Genomic DNA, 26613 nt, shown 5'->3' on the forward strand with positions numbered 1-26613 from the left:
GCAAGCACCTGGTGGGTATTGAACTAATTGAACACGTAAACTCACCCTCCACCCTTCTTTTATAAGGGGAGGACATGCCATCTGAGCTAAAGCTCATTGGCCTTCATTAGCCTCGTTGGAAAATGCAAACTACTCCATAAATGTAGCAAAGTGTACAACACTCAGTGTTTTTATCTACATATCATTTAGCATTTTTTTAATAAGTGGAAGACCCATTGAATGAGATGGCCTGAGTAGCAATCTTTATTTCTTGATACTGCATCCCACAGCTTATTTTTTACTTTTTAATCACACAGGAACAGGTAGTAACTGTTAATATGATTTTAGGGCTAAGGCACATACAGAAATTGAATTATCTATTCTTCTTTTTTTTATAATTCAATAACAAAAATCTTTTTTTATTTTGGTTATTGAATTATTAAAAAAGAAAAAATGATTTTAGGGCTAAGGCACGTGCAGAAATTGGCCAACCAGATATCTAACCTTAACTATGAGCTATGAGACTCTGGTTCCTTCCTTAAAAATACCAGATTTTCAGTACTCCAACATAACTGTGCAAAAAGTAAGCAAAACTTGCAAAAAAATGGGAGATCCAAACATGCTTGTCTTTTGGATGGTCAGGCAACTAACTTTTGATTTTCTGATATTTCTCAAAGCATGGTGTCTTCTTGTTTCCCCTTGAATTCCAGAAATTCCTCAAGGAAATTTATTTCCTTTAAGCTCCAGCCTGCAGAAACTATTAAGAAACAACTGTTCGACAACCATTTAAACTTTAGTGCTGAAAGGGAATATAACCAACTATTTAGCAACTTAATTCTGTATAAGGCCAGCAACTTAAAATTGAAATAACTTTTGCATGATTAGATCATACGAGTCTTTTTATAAGGATTTGAAATTATAGGGTACCTATTGCTAAATTTAGAATCTCAGGGAATCAATTATTATCAAAAAACAAAAATCTCAGGGAATCAATAAAATCTACAAGAAGAAGCACATTAGTGGTCACGAGAGCACTTGAACAAACAATCACATAAGCACTAATGTCAACTCAATAATAGACAGCTTCACACCACAAAAGATAAAATTATTTCATTACCTCCAAAAGTCACCATGAAATGCATTTCAAGTAATCAAAACAAATTTCCTATCACGATCCAAGAGCACAGGCGGGTTCCAGCATCCAGTCAATAAATGTTTCAAGCAAAGTTTAATATCATCCACCAGACATTTGACATTACACACAAATATATAGGAATATGCAGACAACATATACACCAAAATTTTAAGGTATAAATAGCAACACACCTATCCCACGTTGGACCTGTGCTAAGGGTGAAATTTGGCTTCTGATATCTGGATTCTTGCATCTCTTTCTTTCCACCATGAAAGGTACCCACTGGTCAAAGCAGTGGCGGAGTTAGGAATCTTGAGTTGGGGGGCCGAACTATATATTTTGTCAAGATAAACTCAAATAAAAAATAGACACTCCCCTAAAAATCCACACAATATATGTGTGGGTAAATATAAAATATATAAATTGTTTGCAAAACTTCATCCATGTTTGACAAATCAATATCATAATGTTATAATTGAAGTATCATATGAGCTTTTTTATTTCTTGATGGAATCTTGAGAATAGGAAATTTCAACCAAATTGCATATATTATCAATGTTGAATGATTTGAAAGTATTAATTGGAATTGAAATTGAGCTAAAAATTAGGGGTTCCACACTTCCACTATTTACTCACAAAACTTACTATCTAACTATTTCATTCTATTGCAATTGTATATCAACTCTAAACTCTCTTTTTTTAGGAAAAATTACTAAATTATTTGATCAATGCTTTCTTTTTTGGGGGGGGAACTCCTAATTTTTTTTCATATAACCTTTATATATTTATAAAATATACTTAAATTGTAAAAAAAATTAAAAATTTTGGAGGGGCCAAGGCCCCCCAAGGATACATGTGGCTCTGCCACTGGGTCAAAGGTAATGACTTCAGAAGGAAAATAGCTTGATTGGATGGAACAAGAAGGAGATTTTTTAAAAATATTCACATAAATAGAAATTTAGCTAAAATTTAAACTATGATGAAGTAATTTAGTATTAGCAGACACTGAAATAAGGCAGTATTTATTTTTCCCGATAGCAAACAAATTTAGGCATATCTAGTGAATTAAATTCTAAATTATGTGAGCTTCAGTTCTGAACCCTTCCATCAGCTTCCAACCAAAACACAACCTAGTAAAAAATTCTGCTCAGACTTCGTAAGCAACAAATGCTTGAAAATATGCAAAGCCTTTAGAGAAGAAACAACAAAAAGATGAATGTGCAAATGGTTCCATATATGAAGTAAATTACACCCAAAAGTAAAAGCCCCTGAAGATCCTCTCAAAAAAGCTCAAGAAATGAGAATAATCGCATATTAAACATCAACAAAGAAAATGTTCTCACACGATTTGGCCAATGAAATTATTAACAGATAGAAATATAGCAATAGGGCACAGACTTAATGCTGCCTAATCATAAAAATCACTAATTGCAGACATTGATAGTTAGAATATATGAGTACACTTCAAACTCGATTAGATGAACTGTTAATCTATTTTAATAATCACACCATTGGAGAAATTTCCATGCATACGAAAATTATGGAACAAGAAGAGTTTTCGAAACTCTTTCTTTATTGGTAAATTACACATGTACCCAGTTATAGTTTTGAACCAAGAACCTCACCCCTCTACCCATTTTTAGTATATAGTATTATCTAAAATTTGATCCATACATTCAACCATGGAATGCTCAAAATTTCAAACAGGCAGCGACAAAAGTTCTGTACCTTAGGTCCCAATTAAATTCAACCATGTGGCTGAATTAATGAATGCATCACATCTTCTTAAAAGCCCAATCAAAGCAACTTATTCACAAAAATATACCTCATGAGAAACTAAAACAATAACGCCAACAAGAAGAAAGATTAATCTAATAAACCTTGCAATTGAATCTCAAACAAGCAAACTCATACCTTGCAATGCATTTACTTATCTATAAATTTTGGAAATGTGAAAGAAAGTTAACATCTACTAATTACTTTCACATATTTAAATTACCAAAAAAAGTTCAGGCAATCAAAAATAGAAAAGATAAAATCAAACAAAATTAGAAGATGTAAACTGTTTAGTAACGAAGAAAATGAAGGAAAGCAAAAGAAAACTTTTGAGTAACTAAAGAGAGGAACCAAACCCGAGATTCAAAGCTTACCGATGAGTGCTGGAGTGACTGGGAAGAGATAACGTGAATATTGTAGCGAACAACTCAGAAATCTAGAGAGAGAGAGAGAGCGACTGATAAGTCAGTGAATTCAATTGAGAACGAAAATATATCTGAGGGTAGTTCTGTAATTAAGATTCTAGTTAACTTCAGTCTTTGTGGTTGAATATTCAGGCCCGTGGGGTAATGTTGTTCTAGTAATATTGTTTATATTTTTTGAAAATACATGTAGATGAAAAAGTATGTGAAAATACGTGTAATGTTATTTAAACACTAAAAACTGTTATTTAAACAACGATAACAAACGACTCTCAATATTTGAAATCCGAGATTCAAAAAATTTTAAAAAAAGTTATTGGTATGGAAAATTTTATCATTTAAAATAAATAAATTATCACATCTATAGGAAATTTTTTTTGGCTAAATCTATAGATAGATAATATTAAAAATATTTTTTTAAATTAAAAAATTAATTTTATTTTTTATGGAAAATAATTTTTAACCAAAAAAATAATTCAAGGAAAGTGTTTATTCCAAAACATGTCCAGAATTTTATGTACACATAGTGGTGGCTCTGTGAAATTTTTCTAGAGTTAGCTATTAACCGACTTAAATTATACAAAATCTTATAAGTAGAAAACTTAAACATATTGGTATTACGGATTATCAAAAAAAAAAAAAATAGTATTACAAAAAGAGCGCGTGCACACACACACACATATATAAAGTTTTACCATTTCCTTTTATTGAAATGAAAATTCAGCTCAAATTTAATTTTTGTTGTTTCAATATTTTTGTTGTATTTATAACATTACACTATTAAAAAGAATTTTTCTTAATACTTTAATTTTTATTATGTCCATTACTCTATTAACAATTTAACCAAACTCAAATTTTTTGTTGTTGCATTTTTATTGTGTTAACAACATTATTTTTGTTGTTACTAACTTATTGGTCTTTGTAACCGTGTTTTTATTTATTAGTCTTTGGAAGTGTCCAATTGCCTTTTAACTATTTTATTTAATAGCTAGCCATAACATTTTGCTTTGCTATCATTTTTTTTGGGGGGTAGTTTGGACTTTGGAGGACACAAGAGTCTACCAACTAAAATGACTGTCAGGATTAGGAAGATTGATGTGCACAGCCTCAACATCTTCTTTGTTTTATTTTCAAATTGTGTATGCTGAGGGTCATTTCAATTTTGATCTAATAAAGTTCGTTATCCACTGTACATTTGTTAGAAATCTAGCTAACCAGCAACTAAACCATGGATTTAAAGAAAACATGAAGAAGATGAATTGTTAGGCTCAATCATGTTTTCTACCACAAGGAATAAGTAAGTGTAATATTTTATACATGTGCAGATCACGTGATCCTTTAAGTCCTTGATTCACATGCGTGTCAGTCCCTAATTGGTAGTTAGGAAGATTGTTAAATTCAGTTTTCTGTTTTTGCTTAATCTCTCTTGCTCTGTTTCTAAAAGTCTATATAATAACAGCACCTTGATTTATTTTATTTCGGCTAACCAATAAAATTACTCAGCAAGTTTCTTGGACAGTGGCTCTTTTAAAAACATTTTTTGCTTCTCTAATGGCATCTGGTAGACAAGAATTGTTACCATCATTTATTGACAATTAGCCTAGAAGGGATACTGATTTTGCATCCAAGTATCTGATTTTGACAACAGGGTCATACAAAGTGCAAACCATAACTAAGAATTTTCTCATTACCTTTAATACGCCTCAGTTGGAATATGAATGGCTAAAACCCAAGATCACAATAATACGTCCCTAATATCTATTTTACATTTGGAATCTTTATAATGCATACCAAAATAACCAATCAAACACGTATCATCTCAGTGCCCTGAAATCTGTGTTACCCAAAGCAATTTATAGTACTTGCAATTAAAGTTCTAGTAGTACTCTAGGCATTACATAATCTGAAACAAACAATTTCCTTCAACAACATAAATTTGACAGAATATAGTGTCATATATAATTCATATCCTTTCTTGTCCTAGTTAGACTGTGGATGGCTCTAGGAAAGTGCAGTTCATCTTGATAACACTTGAGAGACCATGTGCACGGTTGGTCTAGATTCTGGATTAGCATTCAAGCATGCAATTGCCAACTTTACGATGAGTATCAATTGATTCTCAACCTCAAGAGTGGGAGGCAGAAGACGTATATCTAACAAATCGTTCAGCAATAAATTCTCTCCCACAGATGAAGCAGATAGAGTGGAGATGGTTTCACCAGAATGCCTTCCTTGGATCACTTCAATAGCCAAAACTCCAAAGCTAAACACGTTGCACTTCTCAGTTATCTTCATCGTATAAGCAAACTCTGAAAACAAACAGAATATCATGTCAACATGTTCATATGCTGTATCTTCTACGTTGATTAAAAAAAAATTAAGTCTATTACCTAGTGCAATATATCCATATGTGCCAGCAAATGAAGTCCAATTGGATGAGTCTTGATTAAGAAGCTTAGCTGTGCCAAAGTCTGAAACATGAGCCTTATACTCTGAATCCAGTAAAATATTTTTGCTTGATATGTCCCTGTGAACAATTGGTGGTGAGCAATCATGGTGCAAATAAGACAAAGCGTGCGTCACACCTTTGACGATATTCACTCTCTTGCTCCAATCCAATTCTTTAGCTCCTCCATCATCGCTCAAAATTGTGGCCAAGCTACCCCTTTCAAGGTACTCGTAAATCAAAATTGAGAATTGTGAATGTGAACAAAAGCCATGCAATTTTACAATATTTCGATGCCAAATTTCTGTTAATGCCCTTATCTTATTTAAGAACTCTTTCTGTAATCTCACCATCACACAAGGATCTAAGTTTCTTCACTGCAACTATGACTCCTGATTTTAGCTTGGCTTTATAGACAATTCCATTTCCTCCCTTCCCAATGCAAAACTTAGCATCAAATCCCTCGGTTGTGTCTATGATTTCCATCAAAATAGGATATTGTAAACACTTCTTCCCTGTCCATGCCGTTTGCTCGGTTTTTCTATGGATCTCTCCTTTTTCTTTGTAAAACAATGAAAATTATGAGGAATACCAATACAAGTGAAAGTGCGCCTAGAAGAGGGAAAATGATTTTGTGTTCCTTTTTTGAAATATGTTTTCCTACCACAGGGTTGCAATCCGGTAACATTTCCCCGCAATCCCTTATTATGTCTTAATGCTTCTATGGGTGCATTTTGAAGCTTTGCTATTGGGAAGAGGACCCTCCAACTCATTGAAGGATATGTCAACATCTGACAGCCCACGCATTTTTTCAAATGCAATCAGAATGAAACCAGAGAGTTTATTATGGGAGACATTCACTACCTCCAAACTTTGCAATTTGTGGATTTGTGAAGGTATCTCTCTTTCGAGCAAGTTATAACTTAAATCTAGCTGTGACAAATGTGGTAAATGACACAACTCAACTGGAATGCCTTGGCTAAATTTGTTGTTGCTCATATTCAAGTAATTTAGTTTCAAAAGGGTCCCCACATTTTTGGGGATTGAGTTGGTGAATTTGTTGGTGGATAGATCCAAATACTCAAGATTTGTTAACAACCTAAGCTCCAGAGGTATATCCCCTGAAAGTTGATTTCCATTCAACATCAATTCCAACAAGGAAGTCAACTTTCCAAATTCTTCTGAAAGCTCCCCAACTAACTTATTAAAAGAAAGATCAAGTAATTGGAGTTGAATTGAATCTCCAATTACAAGAGGTATGCCACCAGTAATATTGTTCCCAGTAATACGTAGGGTGGTTAGTTATGGGCACTTGCTCCAATTGTGTGAGATTTCACCGTAAAATCTATTGTAACTTAGGTCCATGAACTTCAGTTTACTATAGGCACCAAAATCTTCAGATATATTTCCAAGGAGTTGGTTTCTTTCAAGGCGGACTCTATTTAAGCTCACGCAGTTTCTCAAGGTTTTCGGTATTGGACCTATGAGATGATTGTCATATGCAGTAAAGTTTCTAAGAGATCCACTTTGACATAAGTTTTGTGGCAATAAGCCAGTGACGTGGTTTGTATCGAGTTGCAGCACAACCAACTTCATCAAGTTTCCTATCTCTTGAGGAATAAAAGTTCCAAGTGACTCAAATTACCCAAGGAAACTGGAACAGTGCCATTTAAATGATTTCTGCCTAGTTGAAGACTGGTTATAGACTTCAAGTTTCCTAATTCTTTAGGGATGGTGCTAGAAAGTTGATTGTTGAATAGATGTAAGAAGGTTAGGTTGCTGAGAGCCCTAACGATGAGGGAATTGGGCCAGAAAGATTATTTGTTTGAAGACGTAAAGAGTTGAGAGACCTATGAAGCACGAGTGCGTTTCGGGACTAGGGTGCAGGTGCAGGTGCGGAACTTGGCAATTTTTGAAAAAGTAGGGTGCGGGTGCGGGGGACTCGGCGATTAAAAAATTACTAAAAATATTTTTATTTATATTTTCTATATATTCTTACTATTAAAATATTCTTAAAAAACACATTAATATACCTTTATTCACAAAACAAAGAAAGAAGAAGGCAAGAAACACATCTAAGGTCAGAATTTCGGCTGCATCGGCGAGTTTCAAGGCCAATTTCTGGCCTATTTCGGCTGTATCGGCCGTATCGGTCGCCGGCTGATACAACCCGATATGGCCGATACGGCCCGATTCTGGCCCAATTAGCCCGATTCGACGCGAATCGAGCCGCGTCGGCGCGAATCCGAAAAAAAAAAAAAAAAAAAAAAAAAAAAAAAAAAAAAAAAAAAAAAACGCGGCACCGACGCACGGTCAACTGCGTAGGACGCCGCGTCCCGCATCGGACTCGGGTGCAGCACCCTCCCAGCCGCATCCGTGCTTTCTAGTGTGAGACTTCAATTCCCTATTTCTAGAGGGATGGAGCCAGAGATTTGATTTTGATATATATACAACCATGTCAGCTGCTCTAGGTTTCCAATGCTAGAAGGAATGGGACCTGTTAGACTGTTGTTTTTCATGTCAACATCAATTAAATTGGAGAGGTTTCCAATTTCTGAAGGAATGGAGCAAGAAGGTTGATTATTACGGAGGTACAAATAAGCCAAGTTGATTAAATTACCTAGTGAATTAGGAATGCAGCCATGGAGATCATTGGCATGCAAAGAAAGGTAAACGAGTGACTTTAAATGACCTATTTCCAAGGGAACTGAACCATTTAACTGATTTTCACCAAGGTGCAAGGCCTCAAGATTGGTTAGCAGCCTAATCTGTGGTGGGATTTCCCTTGATAACTTATTAAAGGACAGGTCAAGATATATGAGTTTGGAAAGGCCACTAATTTCAATAGGAATTGTGCCAAAGAGTTCATTCATGCTGAGATAAACATATGCGAGGTTGGGGAGAGACAAGAATGAAAATTCATGGAGCGTACCTTTCAAGCCTGAGTTAGTCAGGTCTAATGAAATAACACTTCGTACTTGGTTGCATGTAATGCCGGACCAACTGCATGGGATTGAGCTTGTATTTTGATTGCTGGAAGAATTGGTTGCATTGTGAAGGAGAGTCCACGAAGTCAGGTGTGATTGGGTTTCGTTTTGAAGACTGACTTTCCAATTGAGAAGAGCATCTGCCTCTATCTCTTCAGTCACAAAAAGAGAAGCAGCATTAAATGAGGAATGTAACATGGCCAACACGACCAGAGAAACGAGGTAAACTACTTTTTTCAAGCTAGACATTGGCATGGTTATGTTTTACAACTTGCAAGCTGATTCAGAACTCTATCTTACTATGTCTATGGTGCCCCAATAATTTCTTACACGCAATTTATAGGTCTAAACATCTGGATGCTGTTCTGTTAATCAATTTTCATTGTTCTGTTTTGTCAAATACTAAACATTTCTCCTAGTTAATGGAAAATAGATGGTTTGAAACAAAAATGATCATTGAATTTGACTGTTCTTCACGAGAAATTATTCTTTCCACCTGGTGGAGTCCTCACCACCCTCACAAGTGTTTTGGGCGCCCTTCTTTCCACCCGGTGGAGTCCTCCTTACCCTCACAAGTGATTTGGACCCTACTCATGGGTCCTACACAGGGGCCCACTCCTGTTAGAAGAAGCACCCCGGCATAATAATTTTCCATTATTGGAAAGAATTTTCAATTTTCTCGACTGAAATTTTACCAAATTTTAATTATTGTAATGGTTTAGACACCAAATTTCAAAAATAAAACTAATGGCATTTAAGCTAAACTAATAATTAACACCGAATTTAAGTGATTAACTAATTCAAGAGTACACAAACATTAAATTAGCATAGATAAACCATTAAAGAATACTAGCCTTTGAGCAGGCGCGTGATGCGCTCAGGCGCCTGCTCAGAGGTTCTTCTATTTTTTTGGTAAAGATTAATAATTTGCATCCATTATAAATTAGAATACATTTTCCAATCACAAAAAAAGATAGGGGTGTGATGAGTGTTATGCGTGGAGACAGGTTAATAATTTTAATATTTGGTACAAACGCATAACACTCATCACTCCCCCTAGGTATTTTGGTGACTGGAAAATGTAGTAATCCTAATTTATAATGGATGCAAATTTTTAATTTTTGCCAAAAAAATAGAAGAGCCTCTAAGCATGCGCGTGAGCGCGTGCTCAGAAGCTAATATTCCATAATTATCGCATGCTTCTCAGAGGCTCTTCTATTTTTTTAAGAAAAAGTTAATAATTTGCATTAATTATAATTTGGGATTACTACATTTTTCTATCACAAAAAAACCTAGAAGTGTGATGAAGAATTATTTCACCTGCAAAAGCAACTTATATTGTATAGACTTCTTATTTTTTTGGTTACTTTTTATCTTTAAATGTTTTCTTAACAAAGAAACTTAACTGAAGAAAAGGAAGAAATAATGATAATGAAAAAAAAAAGGGGAGAAAATAAATATGTGAACAATGTTTACCTTTGACTTTACAAATAATAATAAATTAGATTAATCAAATGTATCATACTATCTACAAAGAAAAAATAAATAATTAAAAAAATGACTCACTCTTGTAAATTCCAAATACTTATTAAAATTGCATGCTTTCAATATAGAAATCCAAATGTTTCAAAGGTTCTACACATTCATTTTGTCACATTTTTAACCCATTTATTATTATTACTATCAAGGATTTAAATTAAATATCTATCCTTGAAATGATATCTAGTTGAATTGGTATGACAAAAATAATAACTCGTGTTGAGATATCATTATATTAAAAGAAAAAAAAAAAGTATGATATTTGATTATTATAGTTTTTTTAAAATTTCTGGTATTTTCCGATGTTTTGATCCGTAAACCTAATATATTTCAGTCTTTTAAAAAAAATTAAATAAACAAATCATTTTGCAATCTTTCACGTATTTCTGTTCGTATTCTCAGCCCAATTTTCTAGATATTGATATCACTTTTCATATCTAAACCACACATTACAAGATGCTCCAAACAATGTGTCTAGACTACAATCACATATTCTTTTCCAACAAATTTCATAATTGTTGAGTGGGTGATTGCAAGTGATGGACACATTTGAAATTCATGAACTCATCATTTTTTTCTTTACTACTCACCGTTGACTAACTCAACAATTACGAAATTTATTGTGAAAATAAATAAATAAATAAATAAAAGAGTTATGTTCATAGCACTACTACCATTTTATCACAATCTTTTTTCATAATCATTGAGGAGACAAATTTTAAAAGGTAGACAAAAAAAAAAAAAAAAATGGTATTAGTGGTGGTCTTAATAAGAATCAATGATAACTTAACATTTATACATTTATGAAATCTATTCTGGAAAAATATTTTGTATAGTATTGTCCTGTTCCAAAACACTAACTTTTGACCTTTTTGTTTTGTATAACTTATCTTCTTTTTTTCTTTTCTTTTTTTTAATGAAAAAAGAAGGGGTTGAGCCATAGTTATGCACCTAGCGCCATCCAAATGATTTTTTTTAATGAAACTTATCCTTTTTATTTAATAGAGAGATTTCCATTTTAATTTTTTATAGGCTTATCAGTATCATTATTACATATCTCACTCTTCCATTTTAGTGGTGTCAATGGTTGATGATGTTGCCAATTACTATCAAATATATTCTTAACTGTGTATGTAAACTCTTGACTTTTATTTTGTAAATCAGTTTATTTCTTCCTTCCATGCATGTTGGTACTGTTAACTGTTCAGAATGACTGTTACATATATATATATATATATAGAGAGAGAGAGAGAGAGAGAGAGAGAGAGAGAGAGAGAGAGAGAGAGAGAGAGACAGAGAGAGAGTCTTTCTATATTTTCTAAGAATTAGATACGTGAATATGCATTTATATATAATTGACACAAAATTAAAAAGACATTTTGCAATAATTTTTTTTTAGGAAAATTCTGCAAGAAATTAGAGTACATTAATTAATATCTAAAGACACTTGACATTAAATTATTAAACAATAGAATGACACTTGGCATCAAATTATTGGAAAATTTAAAAAGATATTTGGCACAAAATTGGAGTCCAGATATTTTAACTTAAGTTTCCACTTTAATATAGTTATATTATGGGTTTGAGAAACTTGTTTGATTTTACAATTTTCCATATCCCAATTGGTTTAGTTGGAGTTTTTATTTTATTTTTAAAAAAAATTATATTCAGTTGAAGTGTTTATTAGAATAGGGAAAATGGAAAAAATCTGAATGTTCAATTAGTGTATAAAACACCTTGAACGTTTAAACCCGCAATTTACAAATTATCAATTCAAGCTTATTATCAAACAATTAATGTGCGGAATATGAACATAAACATATAACAGAATTGATAAACAATCTTAGACCAAATAAAATCACATTCACAGCAAAAATTAATTAAATGGCAAAGATTAAGGGAAGAGAGATGCAAACACAAGGACAACACACGATGTGTTATCGAAGAGGAAACCGAAACTCTCAGCGTAAAGCCTCTCCACCGCCCTCCAAGCGGTCAATAATCCACTAGAAAATGTAGTTGGGATACATGAACAGCAATAGACCCTCCAAGCCTAATCTACCCAGTGTACCTAAGCCCTCCAAGTTTTTTGCTCCAATGAGGTTACGCCGAACCTTTGTCTTTTCTAGCTTACTGGATTTCGCTATAGCCCATAGCATCAACCAGTAACCATTGGTCCCTTCCTAACTGCTTCCCAAAACACCAAAAAGCCTTCTCACAGATGTGGGTATGGTAAGAAAAAGATTTGGTCAAGAACCTCTCAAGAATTTAACAATGGAGAGGGTGAGAGTAGAGGAATTTGAAGAGTCTCTATGTAAAGATTGTGGATGAGTCAATCTTGTTTTTCTCTAGGATTTCTCTCTCAATATTCTTTCTAGAAGCTCTTTACATTTCGTGGGAATAAGGGGTATATATACTAGGGTGAGAGTGGAAGGCGAAGAGTCAGGTTTTCAAAATAGAGCTGGCTGGCGACTTGGCCTTGCAACTTAACTGAGCCGCAAGTTCCAGCCGCAAGGTAACTGAATGGCCAAATTGGACTTTTTGTCCTATAGTGCTACAGCTGGCATGACGGTTCAACTTCTTTGCATGCTTGGTGCATGTGCAATTTCTGGCAACTTGCAAGCCGTGAGCTACCCGTGAGATCCAATCGCGAGTCCTTGCTTCTTTGCACAATCTTGAGCATTTCTTCACGTTCTCTCACACACTACCCTTACATGATTCCCACCTAAATACAGGGTTACTAATTGCTAAAATACAAGTAAATTTGGCACGGAATAAAGCCAACAAGATGGTTGATAAAATTCAACCTTATAAAATCAAATAAAATAAAACCTTAAAGGACATATATCTCTAAATAATCAAATTAGAACACAAGCTTAATTTTTTTATTTTCACATCTTGGTCAGATTGTAAGTTTTCCTACAATATGGAAGGTAATTTTTATAAATATGAGTCCTTTTTGGACTCACTTTTATCCACTAAAACTTTCGGATAACTGATTCCACCCATTAGAACTAGTTGCCAAGTAATCTAGGAACATTCACTCCTAACAAGTTAAGCAATTTATACTCTTGCCTAAAAGCACTCTCCACTTGCTATTGACAGATTAATTTCAAAAGTTGCACTTATTAGTATGAAGATGTTAACATTGATCTATGCAAAGTAAATTCGATAATAATATTAGTTTTAGATAATGTATAATTAAGCTGAAGTTATAAAATTTTAAACTCTCATAGATTTTGAATTCATTAGGAAGTTAATTTTATTAATTTTGGCATAATTGTATGTTTATATTTCCAATACGGGTTAGTGACCAATATTCATAGTTGGCATAATAACATTTAACAATGTGTACAATATGCATGCCGAATATTTTTCTATTATTGAACCATGAGAATGTGACTTGGCCAGTTATAAACATTGTAAGATTCATATCATAATGTAGATTGACAATTTCAAACCATTAATTATCACCGGAAACTCTTTGAGAGGATCTGTTGCCACTTTCTTCACCATATCATTGCTAGAAAAATTCAATTTTTCAACCACCAAACGCCCACTTTGCATCACTTTTGGTTCACCCCTTATTGGTGATGAAGGCCTGCAGGAAACCATATCTAAATATGCAGCATGGAACTCTTGCTTTTTGCGTGTGGTTTCTAACCAGGATCCAGTTCCTAGAGTCTTAATTAATGATTACAAGCCTTTTGGAACATTTCTCTTGTGTTCGGTGTTGGGTTGTTCTTGTTTTGAGGACCCCCAAACCATTTTGGAGTTGTTGATGACAGCCTATATAGGGAGTCCTGAAAATCAAGATCCTAATAAGGTTTTTGAAACCTATGGAACATTTGTGGAGCATCTCAATCGTAAGGTACTTTGCAAGGATACTACCGATCATGAGTCATTAATTGATTGGACTACACCACCATTACGGGCAGGCATTATTACAAAACTAGCAGCAATTGGACTGGTGCAATCACAGGTAACTCAATTACAATTCTTTTTGAATCGTATATAATTAGAATGCTTATTTGAGCTATGTCATTTGTATGGTACAAATACGTTACACCTAGACAATACATGAAATAGAATAATGTAATGAATGAAATGCTTACTGATTAAGTATTAACAACTAACCAAAGCCTCTAATGTTTCTTACATGAGTAAAAATTACTACAATTTGAAGTCTGTCTTTGTCCTTGTGATCTTTCAAAACTTCCCTTCTAGCCCAGCTCATTTTTACAAGTTATTGCAGCCACTGCAGAACGTTGATATCAACATTATCATTGCAAAGACAGAAAAATGGGAAAAAGAGATGGCAATTTTAAACAAGCAGGCTTTTGATCCCACCAGGGGGTTGAATGAAATAAAAGTATATATGGCTTATCTAGAACAGTATAAGAAGTTGTCTAAAGACAAAGGAATTGGATACTATGACAGATATAAGCTTGAAAACCATATTGGAATGACTATGATTGATATCGATCTGTTAAAGTTTAAAAAATTCCTCGCATGTTATTGGGAAGAAATGGTTGATCAAGTAGAGAAAAGGCCCCAAATAGTAGGCCACTCCCTTCGTACCTGTTCACTCTTCGAGGCAACAAATTACCGAAGGATGATTGAGCCACTAGACATTGCTGAATACTACAACAAGGGCCTAAAAGACTACTTAAATAAAGGAAGGTCAAAACAATACATACAATTGGAGCAGTGGCTGAAAGAAATTGAGTAGCCTTCAAGTGTTCCAAATGAATTGAAGAAACAGAATGTGGCGTCAAGTCTGACAGAGGATTCTTGCTTTTGGGCACATGTTGAGGAGGCTCTCATTTCATGCAAATTGCTGTGTAGCGGAGAATCAAGTGATGAGGAGAAAGACTTTGCAAAGAAAGAACTAATTGAGTTTGAAAAGTATGTATTTGATTTGATGAAAAATTGTGCAATATCTTCCAAGATTTTCTTACTTGGGAGCAGCTTCATGAAATGGTGGGGAGAGTATAGAGATATTACGGGAGCTTCTTATAGCTCTAGTCTCACTAACTTATTGAAGAATGACAACAATTATGAGGCATATTTCAATTTTGTATGACAACAATGGCTCCCTAGAGTTTCCTTTAAATTTTGTATGACAGAGATTTGCATATTTCAATATCTATGTGTGCACTTCCCTTCAAACATGTGTGGTATTTCGAAGTCATTACCCAATAAATTGTAAATTAAGGACATCATCTTTTCAACTTTTTAAATTTTTGTATAATAAAATTTTTTGTCTTTCTTTACTATTTTGGGGTTCGATACTTGGATGTGAGTAGATGAAAACAGTTTTACTCATCATTATCAAAGGAATAGTTGGCTTTGTTTATTCTTCCCTCTCAGCAAGGAAAGGCCACTCTATACCATTGAAATAGTGAGCATAATTCTCCCCAACAAGACCGTTCATGATTTGCTAATATTTCTACATTTTCCAACAAAAGTCACAAATAGGATTTTGAGAGTGAAAGGAGCAGTTCAATTGATACATTAATGATAGGGTTTATATAATGCAATTTGTAATATAGTTAGGTCGGGGGAGGATGTGGAAAAAATAGGAAAAATTATATTTTCGTTACAAGGTTTTGGTTATGGGGATAAAAGAAAAAGTGAAAGGGAAAAATAAAATTTCTTAAGTTGAATCTTTATATATCATTATCTGAATTTCTTTTTATTAAATGGTAAAAATAAAGTAAGTTATAGATAGTTGAATAAAGTTTTTTATCGTTGCATAAGAATTTAGAATTTGAACCCCGCTTATACAAAAAAATAACTGGTATCTTGGCTTAATAATAAAGGATAATTATCATAAAATAGATGTCATAGATTAAAATTTTATTGTATCTATTAAAAAAAATAGGAGTAAAAATAAGAAAACATTGAATTTTACAAAAGCCAAATTAGTATGACAACAAAACTTGTGAGCTGGTTAACGCTATATTCTTCCTTCTACTTTTTTGCCCCCTCCAATAAGAGAGATTTCTATTAGGTGTATGTCTAAGAAATATCTTATTAGTACTATAAATGAATCAAGCTATTTATGAACAAATAGAGCTTTGCTCAAGAAAAAGTCTGTTTATGTTGTTTATTTATTAAACAAACCAAGCTCAAGCCCAACTTTAAACTTGATTATTGAACAAGTTAAGCTTAAACATAATAACGCGTTCATAAACAAGCTTGAAAACATTATGACTCAAATTAACTATATATAATACTATATATTTATATGTATACTTTTCTGAAAATATATTTATATAGATTTATATAGATTTATAATTGGGTTATATAAGTTTGTCAATTATTTATGGTTTATTCATAACATAAACCATGCATTTGTAGTAAAAAATCAAAAATTTATGGAGGAGTAAGACATGTTAGTTATGGTTTTACTATATATAGAAAAATAATAAGTTAATCAAGTAGTTCATGAACAATCTTAAATTTACAGCAAGTAAATGAATTAAACTTGGACGTGTAATCTTGTTTGATGATGAGTTCGAGCTCAACTTGTGTTCGAAATAAAATTAAATGAACAAGTCTGAACTTTTAATATTTGGCTCGGCTCATTTATAGCCCTATATCTTATAGTAGTTTTGTAAATAACATGCTTTTGTTCAAATTTTTTTTTTTTTTTTTTTTGGTTAAAGACATTTGGTATAAAAGAGATATATGTGGGATGACAATTTAAACCAATACATGTGAGTATCCGCCTCACTCATCCTTAATGGACGGGTTTTACCTACCCCACATAACAAATAAGGCGGGGATGAGAGTTAACATTTTTCCCTCACACCCGCCCCGTTTATATTTAAATAATTAAAAAAAATTATAGGTTTTTTATAAGACATATAAGTATTTTTAGAATTCTAACTTTAAATTTATGATTTTTTTTATATTGTATTATTAAATTTATACTTTTATGTTTTAATATTTACTTTAACTTTGTTCATATTTTTTTTAATTGTTGCATTTCTACATTCGAATTGTTTTTGTATTTATTATTACTTAAATTGTTATATTGTTATGCTTTGAGAATGTTTTATTATGTTAGAATTGTTTTTTAATGTTTTATGAGTTTTAATTTAATATACTCAAAGTAAGCTTTTAATAAATTATATATATAAAAATTGAGTGTGCATGGCAAGATGGGTGGGGCAGAAGAAAAAACCGTCCCAAAGCAGAAGTGGAGCGGGGGCAAGGAATAGGATAACCGCTTGTTGCCATTCCTAGGTATCACACACACTATCACTATCTCGGAAGAAAAATGGTGGAAATTATGTGAGGTGCAAGTGGCGGGTGAAAGTGACGAAATTGCCATAAATTTGGCTTTTCTAATAAAAAGAATCGGACATCTCATTTGGGTTTCATGCCACATAAAAGGAAAAAGACAGAAGAAATTCAATTGTTATTTCGTTTTCAACAAGTCGCTGCTTTTCTACACAATCAAAGTCACTAGACTCACTACTTTCCTATATATATAAATAAAAATAAAAATAAAAAGTCACTACTTTAAGAACTTTCTAGTTCACAAGTTCTAAATTTTAAGATTGAGTGCTACTTGACTCTTGTACTGGGCAAGGCAGAGGTAGGGTTCAAGGAAGATGTGAAAAAGAGAGAAATATAGATTTTTTATTTTCAATTTGAAGTTTTTGGTTAAGACTTAAGAGAGGGGGAAAAAAGTAAAAGGAAAAAAAAATTCGTGTGTGGTGTTAAATTCTTAATACATCATTGTCTAAATTAATTTGTTCTTAATAAATTGGAGGAGTGACCGATTATTAAAAAAAAGAAAAGATGTTGGAGTGAAAATGTCAAAATTACTTATTCATACTATTTTCTCTCTATTTTTTTCATACCAATTAAGCTCCATTAATGAGAGAATGAAAGATTATGGACTCTCTTAAATCTAGGTTCACCCTGCCCCTACTTCTTTTCTTCACTATAAAAATTGGAAAACAGTGATCATCTTCAATTTTTCTTATTTCATTAAACTAGAATTTGTATACAACAAAGGGTGGCCATGTGAATCACGTACATTAAAAAATAAATAAAAATAAAACAAAATAAAATAACTATAATACAGAAACGTATAGGTCCATGAACATAACTTCTTTTTTTTTTTTTTTTTAACGATTTGCTTAAATAAATAGCAAATAATAAGATGTAATTGATAGATAAGTGTTGGTATTAACTAATAACCAGCTCATGTGTGATTGCTATTAGACTTATTATTCGTCAACTTGCTAAAATGATATAAATTATGGTTTACCATCACTGTAACCTAACAAAATCTGAGTTAACTACAAACTCAACTCAAGTCACCAAAAGGTAAAAATGCAAAACCAACCCTCTAACTTTCACCTTTTCATTTCAGTCCTCTAATTTTCAATTTTGTCAATTCATTCTTCTAACTTTCAATTTTTGTCAATTCAGGGTTTTGTTACAACTCAGTTATTGCTGCCATTAGAACCACTAGAACGGCGCCATTTTGCATTTTTTTTAATTCTAAAAAAAAAAAAAAAACATTAACGCCGTTCCCCTTCCCCTGAATCAAAACAAAACAAAGGACCCAAATCAGCCTCCACGCAATCAACTAAGGCAAGTAATGGACTCCATTGAAGTTTTTGTCTTTTCTTCTCAGTAGCCAAACCAAAGCATGGTATTGACTATTGTGTTCTGGGTCTGTCTCTTTTTGTTTCCAGAATTTGTTTCATGGTTAAACTGAAAATATTGCACACCATTTGTTCGATGTCAAAGATTTTGTGAAGAATGGGTACTGTGATATTTATACTACTTCCTTCTCTAGTGTTCCGGCCCTTCCCCCTAGGATTTCTCCTTGGCAGACTAGACTTTCGGAGGAGGAAAAAGATTGTATTAATGGAGAGGTGTCGGAGGAGGAAATAAAGGCTGCATTATGGTCTTTAAAAGCCTTTAAGGCTCCTGGGCCGGATGGGCTTCATGCGGGGTTTTTTCAAAGGTTCTGGCCAACTGTAGGTAGTTCAGTTATTAATGAAGTTAAAAAAGTTTTTGCTGATAGGAGAGTTCCGGATTATCTTAATACTACACATATTGCACTCATTCCTAAGATTCAAGGCCCGGAGACACTCAGCAACTACAGACCCATCAGCTTGTGTAACACGGTGTATAAAATTGTGTCGAAGATTATTGTTTCCAGGTTGAGACCGCATTTGGACAAGCTCAATGCTCCGTGCCAATCGGCATTCATTCCAGGGAGAAAGGGTATTGATAATGCCATAATAGCTCAAGAGGTCATCCATTCCCTCGGCAAAAAAAAGGGGAAGTTATATGGCTTTAAAGATTGATCTTGAGAAGGCGTATGATAAATTGGAGTGGAGTTTCATTCGAGATATGCTTATTAGAGTCAATATGCCTACCGATCTGATTGAAACCATCATGAGTTGTGTGATGACGGTCTCTACTTCGATTGTTTTTAACGGGGAAGCGTTGGATCCGATATACCCGTCTAGAGGGCTAAGGCAAGGGGATCCTCTTTCTCCCTATCTCTTCATTCTATGCATGGATTTTCTTGGGCAGCTAATTGAGGAAAAATGTAGCACCAAGCTTTGGAAGCCGATCAAAGTTTCTCAAAGAGGCCCTTCAGTCTCCCACTTGATGTTTGCGGATGATTTGGTGTTCTTTGCTAAATCAGATAATATTAATTGCTGTGCCATCAGAGATGTTCTAGATGAGTTTTGCAAGATGTCTGGGCAAACAGTCAGTGAAGCTAAGTCGAGAGTTTTATTTTCTTCCAATGTTGATTTGGATGATAGGGAGGCCTTCTGTGATATTCTGGGTTTTGCCCCTACTTCCTACCTAGGAAAATATTTGGGTATTCCCATTAGACAACCGGGTATGTCCTCTCGAGAGTACAATTTTATTCTTGATAGAGTAAAACAAAAACTAGCGGGTTGGAAAACAAATTTGCTCTCATTGGCGGGGCGTTCGGTGCTTATCCAAGCATCTTTAGTGGCTATTCCTTCCTATGTGATGCAGTGTGCTGCCCTTCCGGGTAGAGTTTTGGATGGTATAGATAGGGTGAACCGAAATTTTTTGTGGGGTACTATGGAGAATCAAAAAAAGATGCACTGGGTTAGTTGGCAAAAAGTCACTAGAACTAAGGAGGAAGGAGGCCTTGGTCTTCAAACGGCAAGAGGGAGGAATACTGCACTCCTTGCAAAGTTGAATTGGAGATTGCATACAGAGCAAGACATGCTTTGGACAAGGGTTTTGAAGCAGAAATACTATACTGGTAGGAGAGCAAGTGCTATTAACGCTGACCGTCTTCCGTGCTCTCAGGTTTGGTCTGCTATAAAGAGAGGAAGGGAGGTTTTCAACAAAGGTAGTATGTGGCTGGTGGGAAGAGACAGCAATCAAAGTTTCTGGTTTGGGAATTGGATCAAAGGGGGTCCCATTCGTCATAGGATCCTAGGCCCTCTGCCCCGTGAAGCTGAATTACTTGAGGTTAAGGATGTTTTGTCTGATTCGGGCTGGGATTGGGATCGTATTCCTTTTGTGCTGCCTGTGGAAATAAAAAATTTGATTCAAGCCACTCCTGTGTCGATCACAAGTAGAGGGGCTGACAGGATAGTTTGGGCAGGTAGTACTAGAGGTGGTTTTGATATTAAAAGTGCTTATAATTTAGTTGATAACTCTAATCTGGTGCCTGCCTTATCTATGGGGTGGATTTGGAAGCTGAACACCTTACCTAGAATAAAAACTTTTATTTGGAGATGGATGCATGATAGCATTGGTGTCAAGGGCTACCTGGCTAGGAGGGGTTTTGGTAATGATGATCTTTGTCCTATTTGTCAAGAAGAAAGGGAGTCGGTTCTGCATGCTCTTCGAGATTGTGCTCGGGTTAGAGCTATTTGGTTGCAATTGGGAGTTAGTTACATGAATCAATCCTTTTGGGGCAGTAACCTTCAAGAGTGGCTAAGTGTGAATGGGAGTAGGGGCAGCAGGGTGATGTATGGTAGAAATCATTGGAGTATCCTCTTTTCTTTTGCAGTTTGGATGTTCTGGAAAAGCAGAAACCAGGCGGTGTTCTCTGGCAAAGCTCAGAGTCTGAAGCTTTCTTATGAAATTGAGAATATGTGCACTGAGTTCATGTACTGTGTTAGCTCTCCAAGGTGTCTCGTGCCAAGGGTGGTAGTCACTTGTCGGTGGGAGAAGCCTCCTGAGGGATGGATTAAGCTTAATACGGATGGGTGTGCTTCAGGCAGTACGGGGTTGGCTGGTTGTGGTGGAGTTGTGTGTGACAGTCATGGGGAATGGATTTCCGGATTTTCAAGGCATATAGGGACCACAAATAGCTTTGTGGCTGAATTATGGGGCTTAAGGGATGGGTTATTCATGTGTAGTAATCTGAACATCCCCTCTCTTATTGTTGAAATGGATGCTAAATCCATTGTGGAAATTTTTTGCAAGTCGGGTTATGTAAATGATGTAATCTCTCCCATTTTGGATGATTGTAGGATGCTGATCATTAAGTTCCAGTAGGTGCAATTTAGACACTGCTTCCGCCAGTCGAATCAATGTGCTGATGCTCTTGCAAGGTTAGGTGCTAATCAAGACTTAGATTTTAGAATTTTTGATAGTCCGCCTGTGGACGCTTCTGTTTTCTTTGAACAAGACACTATTGGTCTGGGTTTTAACAGGCTGTGTCCTGCTTCTGTAGTTCTTTCTTAGTTTATGTAATCGTCTCTTTCACCAAAAAAAAGAAAAGAAAAGCGGGAACGAGTTCTATGTTATTCTATTGCTTGTTGTAGATTTTATTTTTTTTCATTCATTGTATACAATTCCCAGATAGTTAAACAGGATTCTTGCTTTGAATTGATGTTATAAGGATTAAATTGTTTTGGGTCCTTTGTTTTGTTTTGATTTAGGGGAAGGGGAACGACATCGTTCCCCTTAATGTTTTCTTCTTTTTTCTTTTTTCTGTTTTTTTTTTCTTTTTCCAGATTTTTCTTGTTTCTTTTAATTCCGAATTTAAAAAAAAAAATGCAAAACGGTGCTGTTTTAGTGGTTTTAACGGCAGCTATAACTGAGTTGTAACGGATCCCTGAATTGACAAAAATTGAAAATTAGAAGACTGAATTAATAAAACTGAAAATTAGAGAACTGAAATGAAAAAAAATATGAAAATTAAAGGGTCAATTTTACAATTTTGCCTTGAAACAAAAAAAAAAAAAAAAAAGTATGGTCTTTTAGTCCTTACCTTTCCCTAAAAAAAATTTAAAAAAAATATGGTATGGTATTTTAAAAGCCGGAAGAAATAAAGGGTAATGGGCCAGAGCAAGTTCGAGAATGATGAGGAATATATAAATAAATATTCGATAGGTAGAATACAGACATTGACTTGAAGTCTTGTGATGCTTTTTAGTTCTTTCCTACGAAGTTTCTGTCCTGAGACCATGGATTAACATTGGCTTTCATTCTCATCATTGTCATAACTAGCAAAGAGTGTTGCACAACTAGTCCTGTGGCTGATCTTTTCCTAAAGCAGATCTAACAAAGCAATAGATCGAGAGGATGAGCAAAACTCAATTGTAACGCAAATCATTTCTTCTTTCCTTATTTTTTTTGTCTTTGTTTTCCTTCGCTCTTTCCCTCTTCCTTTCAACTTTGTTTCTTGACCAATAAATTCGATGCATCATCATTTGTTAGCTTATTTTTCCTATGATTCATGTCATGATGGCAGGTATAGCAGTGGTTTAGAGTTGGCAAATTTCGTGGTGATCCTTGATATCTTGCACGATGCATGGACTGCAATTTGGAGTCTATACACAGAAATCAGTCGGAATGAAGGACCATCTTCCTTCGTGAGATTCAAAGTTTATGAGCTACCAAACTATACCATTATAGCGTTTTTCACCTGGCCCTCTAGTAGCAAAGACTCTGTTCAGTGTCGTGGAGGAGGAAATTTAGTTTCATCTTCAACTTTTAAGTGGTCTTTTCCTTTCTTTGATTTCCTGTGCCCCAGACCCAAAGACCCAGATAATCAAAAAAACAAACCCAAAGATGACCCAAGTTTCTCCATTAACGAAACTGCATTTCAGCTTTTTAAATCCATTTTTGATGCGCTCCCGAAATTTGAGGTACCTCTCTATACTCTGAAAAATCTTTTTTTATTTAATTATTTATTATTATTAATTTTTAGTTTTGGTCATAGAACTTGTAAACTTGGCAAAAGATCAAGCAGTTAAGTCTCTAATTCAACCGTAGGTTATAAGAAACCAACTGCCTGATACGAGCTACTTTTTTTTATTCATTGATTTTAGAAACAGAGTTGTTGGTACACGGTAGTACTCATTTGTCAAGTACTATTATTGTTATTAGTTAATAATAATTATCAACATTTAAATTTTAAAAAATATCCTTGATATGATGTCAGATAAGTGATAATCGGTATGACAAAAATAATATCTCGTGAATATTTGAGATGTCAACCACTATTTTTTTTTTTTTTTCGTGAGGATTGATTGATATTTGATTATTAATTATTTATTTAATACTCCGATTTTTCTCATAGATTTCCGTATTTTTCCAATATATTGATCCGTAACCCAATATATTAAGTGGGGGTGGGGGGCGGGGGGGGACCAATTTTGTGTTATTGATGTGTTAAGTGGTCATGTGCACGCTATATAACCCTTTTTTTAATTAATTATAGTTAACAAAAATCAAATAAAGGGGTTTATTTGGACAATTTTCAAACTTCCAGTCAAAAATCAAAATAATACAAAATTGATAGCTCAACCTAAACCCAACCAATGGGGTCTTTTTGCATTTGAAATTTTTTTGTTGGTATTTCTTGACACAATTTTAAGATATATATTGATATCATTTTTCATTATCCATTCCAAGATATTATGAAATATCATGATACAATATTTAAAATTATTTCTCTCATTGTCAAAGACCTTGTAGTAGAATTGACACATTGCCATGCACAAAGTGCTTGGAAGTTTAGGAAGAGCAAGATTTGAGTTATGAGAGTTTAAGGGAAAAGGGTTCGAACTGCGGAGTTAGCAGCGTATTGTAATTTTCTCTTAAAAAAGAAAAAACTATTTTCCTACTTAAATTTTATCTGTCCACTATCTTATAATTTATAGTATGTTCCAACATACTGATTTTTTTTTTTTTTTTGGGTAGAACAGCATACTGATTTTTGTCCTTTTGTTTTGTACTATATGTTTTTAAATTAAAAAGGATAATTTTTGGAACTTATGCCTTTTATCAATCCTCCTAAATTAATGATGTCTTTTTTAAAAGTTTGATTTTTAAAGGTCAACAAGATAGAGTATAATCATTTACATATCAGTTCTAGAGAGAATTCCAATGTCATAAGCTTTCGACTTCTAGCATTCTCAATTTCAAGATTTTTTATTTTTATTTTTTATTTTATAATTGTGTTTTTTTATATTAAATTATGATATTTGTGCTTAATTAGGTTCGTTGAAATTGTAAGTTTTGTTCATTTTGATTGACTTGGTCTGTAGTCTTACTTTGATTTGTTCATTGTCTAATGGGTTTCTTTCATATCTCTCTCTCTCTCTCTCTCTGACTCGCTCTCTTCCATGTCAATGGTCTCATTCTTGACTCAGTATACTCATGGCTTTTGAAATTGTAAATCAATTCACCTCTCCATTCTTGGTGTCAACCATTAAGAATGATTAATTATTATTGAATAGTATATTCTTTGACTTTGCATACTCATGACTTTTGACATCATAATTTAATTTATATTTACATTTTATCTCTTTTTATATTGTATTATGCTGTCTTTAATCTAATAGATTCTATAGTAAATCAAGTTGACATTGTAAATCAAATTAGGGCGGGGTTTTTGTTTTTGTGAGAATCATATCCAAATTAAATATAGTTTAGTTGGAGCATTTGTAAGATTACGTCAAATGGAACAAATCAAATAAGGTAATATCTCCAAGCTTATTTTCACATGTTAGTCAGATTGTAAGTTTTCGTGCAATATGGTTCAAAGGAGTAAAATCTTTACTACAATTGTCTACCATTCCAAGTAGCTCCCCACTTGCTATTGTAAGATTAATTTCAAAAGTTGCATTTCTTATTAGTATGAAGATTTTAATATTAATTTATGCAAACTTAATTTGGTAGTAATATTAGGTTTAGATAATGCATCACTGAGCTGAAGCTATATACTTCGAATACATTAGGAATTCATATTTATTAGTTTTGACATAATTAATGTATGTCTATATTTCCTTTGAATCACACGGAGTTGGTGACTAACATTCATAGTTACCATGGCATGCATAATAACATTTAACAACGTGTACAATATGTTATGTAATTTTTATTTAACTTTGAGAATGTCACAAGACTAGTTGTTAACACTGTAAGATTCATATCATAATGCAGATTGACAATTCCAAACCATTAATTATCACTGGAAACTCTTTGGGAGGATCTGTTGCTACTTTGTTCACCTTATCACTGCTAGAAAAATTCAATTTTTCAAAAACCAAAGGTCCACTTCGCATCACTTTTGGTTCACCCCTTATTGGTGATGAGAATTTGCAAGAAGCCATATCTAAATATGCAGCATGGAACTCTCGCTTTTTGCATGTAGTTTAAAACCAGGATCTAGTTCCCAGAGTCTTAATTAACGGTTACCAGCCTTTTGGCACATTTCTCTTCTGTTCAAAGTTGGGTTTTTCTTGTTTTGAGGGCCATCAAACCATTTTGGAGTTGTTGACGGCAACCAATTGAGGAACTCTTGAAAATCAAGATCCTAATGAAGTTTTTGAGTCCTATGGAACATTTGTGAAGGATCCTTAATTGATTGGACTACAACACCATTATGGGCAGGCATTATTACACAACTAGTAGCAATCGGACTGGTGCAATCACAGGTAACTCAGTTACAACTCTTTTTGGATCATATATAATTAGAATGCTTATTTGAGCTATGTCATTGTATGGTACAGATAATGTTACACCTAGGCAATACACTAAATAGAATAATGTAATGAATGAAATACTTACGAATTAAGTATTAATAACTAACCAAAGCCTTTACTGTTTCTTACATGGATAAACATTACTACAATTTGAAATCTTTGTCTTTGTCCTTGTGATGTCTCAAAACTCCCCTTCTAGCCCAACTCATTTTTACAAGTTATATATTGCAGCAACAACAGAACGTTGACATCAACATTATCATTACAAAGATAGAAAAACAGGCAAAAATTATGGCAATTTTAAACTAGTAGGCTTTTGATCCCACCAGGGGGTTGAATGACA

General features: G+C 33.8%; 3 protein-coding genes and 1 pseudogene across 3 annotated transcripts; 2 read left to right on the top strand and 2 right to left on the bottom strand.

Annotated features, from left to right (window-relative positions):
• Positions 1-5328: 5328 nt before the first annotated feature.
• LOC115981424 (MDIS1-interacting receptor like kinase 2-like) lies at positions 5329-6111 on the bottom strand. The gene is made up of 2 exons (XM_031103558.1): positions 5703-6111; positions 5329-5621 (listed from the first exon to the last, which is right to left on the bottom strand). Exons 1-2 carry the CDS (start codon positions 6109-6111, stop codon positions 5329-5331), a joined length of 702 nt encoding a protein of 233 aa, XP_030959418.1.
• Positions 6112-8154: 2043 nt separating this feature from the next.
• On the bottom strand, positions 8155-9000 carry LOC115981425 (probable leucine-rich repeat receptor-like protein kinase At1g35710). The gene has a single exon (XM_031103559.1). It carries the CDS (start codon positions 8998-9000, stop codon positions 8155-8157), a length of 846 nt encoding a protein of 281 aa, XP_030959419.1.
• Positions 9001-12807: 3807 nt separating this feature from the next.
• On the top strand, positions 12808-15370 carry LOC115981426 (annotated as a pseudogene).
• Positions 15371-22785: 7415 nt separating this feature from the next.
• LOC115978995 (senescence-associated carboxylesterase 101-like) lies at positions 22786-26593 on the top strand. The gene is made up of 4 exons (XM_031100935.1): positions 22786-22877; positions 23030-23426; positions 25729-26222; positions 26502-26593. The coding sequence occupies exons 1-3, from the start codon at positions 22861-22863 to the stop codon at positions 25942-25944; spliced, it is 630 nt and encodes a 209-aa protein (XP_030956795.1). The 5' UTR covers positions 22786-22860; the 3' UTR covers positions 25945-26222; positions 26502-26593.
• The last annotated feature ends 20 nt before the right edge of the window (positions 26594-26613 follow it).

The sequence above is a fragment of the Quercus lobata genome, chromosome 3 (genome assembly GCF_001633185.2).
Source record: "Quercus lobata isolate SW786 chromosome 3, ValleyOak3.0 Primary Assembly, whole genome shotgun sequence".
Taxonomy (NCBI): Eukaryota; Viridiplantae; Streptophyta; class Magnoliopsida; order Fagales; family Fagaceae; genus Quercus; species Quercus lobata.